General features: G+C 41.6%; 1 protein-coding gene across 2 annotated transcripts in view; it reads right to left on the bottom strand.

Moving 5' to 3' along the window:
• Virma (vir like m6A methyltransferase associated) overlaps nt 1-2,561 on the bottom strand; it is a 67,872-nt gene that overhangs the window by 35,581 nt on the left and 29,730 nt on the right. For both annotated transcript variants that reach the window (XM_031366603.1, XM_031366602.1), the window contains exon 8: nt 1,190-2,330. In XM_031366603.1, coding sequence (XP_031222463.1) covers nt 1,190-2,330 — 1,141 coding nt within the window. The remainder of the gene's footprint in view (nt 1-1,189; nt 2,331-2,561) is intronic.

Consider the following 2,561-nt stretch of genomic DNA (forward strand, 5'->3'; position numbering starts at 1 on the left):
TTTTTTTTTTTTTTAAAGACAGGGCCTCACAAAATAGCCCTGGCTGGCCTAGAACTTGTTATGTAGACCAGGCTACCCTTTAAGTTACAGAGATCATACTGCCTATGCCTCCCAAGTGTTGAGAACCTTTCTCAAAGCCTCATCTCCTAGCAAACTCTGTCCCAGAATTGACCTTCCTCCACTTCTCCCTCCTTACCGAGTTCTAAAATCTGTCATTCTGCCCAATTTACAAACAGGCTTTCCCATTCCAGAAAAACAAAATAAAAGGTTCCGTTTTGTCCACAATACAACATCTATCTAGACATTGCCTTCCTCATTTTTTATTTTAAAAGGTTCTCACATAGCCTGTGCTGGCCTCAAACACACTCCAGCCAAGGATGACATACTTGTGAGCTTCCTGCCTCATCCTCCCCAGTGCTGGAATTACATGCTAAGGATGGAATCCAGGACTTCTGTGAGCTAGACAACACTGGCAACTGAGCTGCACCTCCAGGCCCTGCACCTTCAGTTGCTACTTGCCTTTGAAGTCAGGTGGGCTGGAAGAGCAGCCCACACTGCTTTTGCATCCTCCATCTCAGCTCATTCATACTTCATCTCCTACTGTTACAGGTTAAAAACAAAAAAAACAAAAAAACCCAAAGCCTTCTGGATCTGCACTCCAAAGCACATGCTGTGACTTCACATCCTTATTTTCTCAATCTCGCATGCTTCCTGAATACTAACAACAACAAAATTCTACTAACACATAACTAGGCTTGATGACAGAAACAAGTGATGATGCCAAAGATACACCGTCAGGACCACAGAATTACATCATGGTCAGGAGTCGTCAGGAACCAAGGTTTTACAGAGAGCCTCTCCTTCGGGTGCCAGCCTTTTCTACCATGTTCCAGGAGGACTGCTGCTTTACATTCATCTTACTTACAGACAAACAAGCACTGTTATTATGCACTAGCACCTATGTTCCTAACTCAGCTTTAAATACCGACATAATGCAGGCTCACTCAAACAGTCATGAATTTCTAAGTTTGCTACTGAATACCTATTTTGAAATATCAACTATCCTTACATTAATTATGTACTGCATATGAACAGAAAAAAAAAAAAAAAAAAAAAAAAAAAACAAGTCACAACATAATTCCCTCCAATGATTTGTGAAATATCTTTCCAAAAACCAAGTATATCTTACCTAAAGAGAACAGGGTATGGGTCATCCCTCTCTGGAGGTCCAGTAATCCGTGCTATTGTTGGAAAGGACTTAACAGGAGGTTGGATCATTGTATGAGGTGCAGTTTCCATTAAATGAAAAACCTCCTCTAAGAGATTAATAAGCTTTTCTATTTCACCTTCACTTATATTTGAGGATTCCAAAAGATCCATGTCCATAGAAGCTTCTACTTCATTCTCATAGTCTGGGTGTACTCTCTCCAGTACAGCATCTGGGTCATGATCAGGCTCACCGTGGTTAGGGACAGATGACGTCTTCTCCGCTATATGGTCACCAAGCCTCTTAATCTCTGACAAGACTTCATAGAAATGGCATTTCTGAAGAATAGCTGAGCCAGCAGTGACGACCCTCACAGTCTGATCCAGAAGTATGAGTTCCACAAGTTTTTGATAGCCACTTTTCTCATTTTGGGTGCTTCTTAAAAAAGCCTCCATTCCTTCTGCCATGCTAATGACGCTGTCCAAAGCTTTAAAAGCATTTAACTTAAGGGAAGATGAGACATGATCAGCAAATAGGAGATCAAACAAGACATTGATCACTCCTGCTTGCAGCAATTCTGTGACTCCTGGAGCCCCACACTCTGCTAAAGAGGTCACTAGCTTGGTCCCAGCTTTGAGCTGTCGGACATTTAAGGCTATGGGCTGTCGAAAGGCTACTTGTAAATTTAAAGCTTGCATTGTCCAGTCTACCAACTGGCCCAGGGAGTCTGGTTTTGTGTTTTTCAATTGCAAATAGCTTAACCCTTTTATAATTAAACTTGGAATTTCTTCGAGAGCCGTCACCCACTTTGCACCACGATCTTCTTGATACAGACCTAGCAGTTCAGTCAACTTCACCGAAGCTTCTATTGCCCCTGAATTTTCCTTATCTGGACCCTGATCCTTCATTCTACTGATTTCAATTTCAAAAGTGGTTTTGTATGGGCAGCTGAAATACAGGAGTGGTACCAGCTCCCTGTCATATGGGTCATACGTCATAGGAGGGACAGACGCCAGGTCTTCTGGAGTGTATTCAACATCAAAGTTTGGATACTTGAAAGTTTCACGTTCCAAGTCAGCAATTCCATCTTCATCACTAGAGATCTGCTCGTAGCCATCATCCCCTGAAAATAAGTTTAAACACTATTTGAGCACTACATCACTCTTAGGACTACATGAATGCTGACTGAACATTACCCTGGTTCCATGGTAAACCACGCATTTGAACTTCTTTTTTGTTTTGTTTTGTTTTAAAGAATTATTTATTTTATGTATAAGAGTACACTATAGCTGTCTTCAGACACACCAGAAGATGGTGTCAGATCCCATTATAGGTGGTTGTGAGCCACCATGTG

The sequence above is a fragment of the Mastomys coucha genome, unplaced genomic scaffold, assembly GCF_008632895.1.
Source record: "Mastomys coucha isolate ucsf_1 unplaced genomic scaffold, UCSF_Mcou_1 pScaffold14, whole genome shotgun sequence".
In the NCBI taxonomy this organism is placed as follows: domain Eukaryota; kingdom Metazoa; phylum Chordata; class Mammalia; order Rodentia; family Muridae; genus Mastomys; species Mastomys coucha.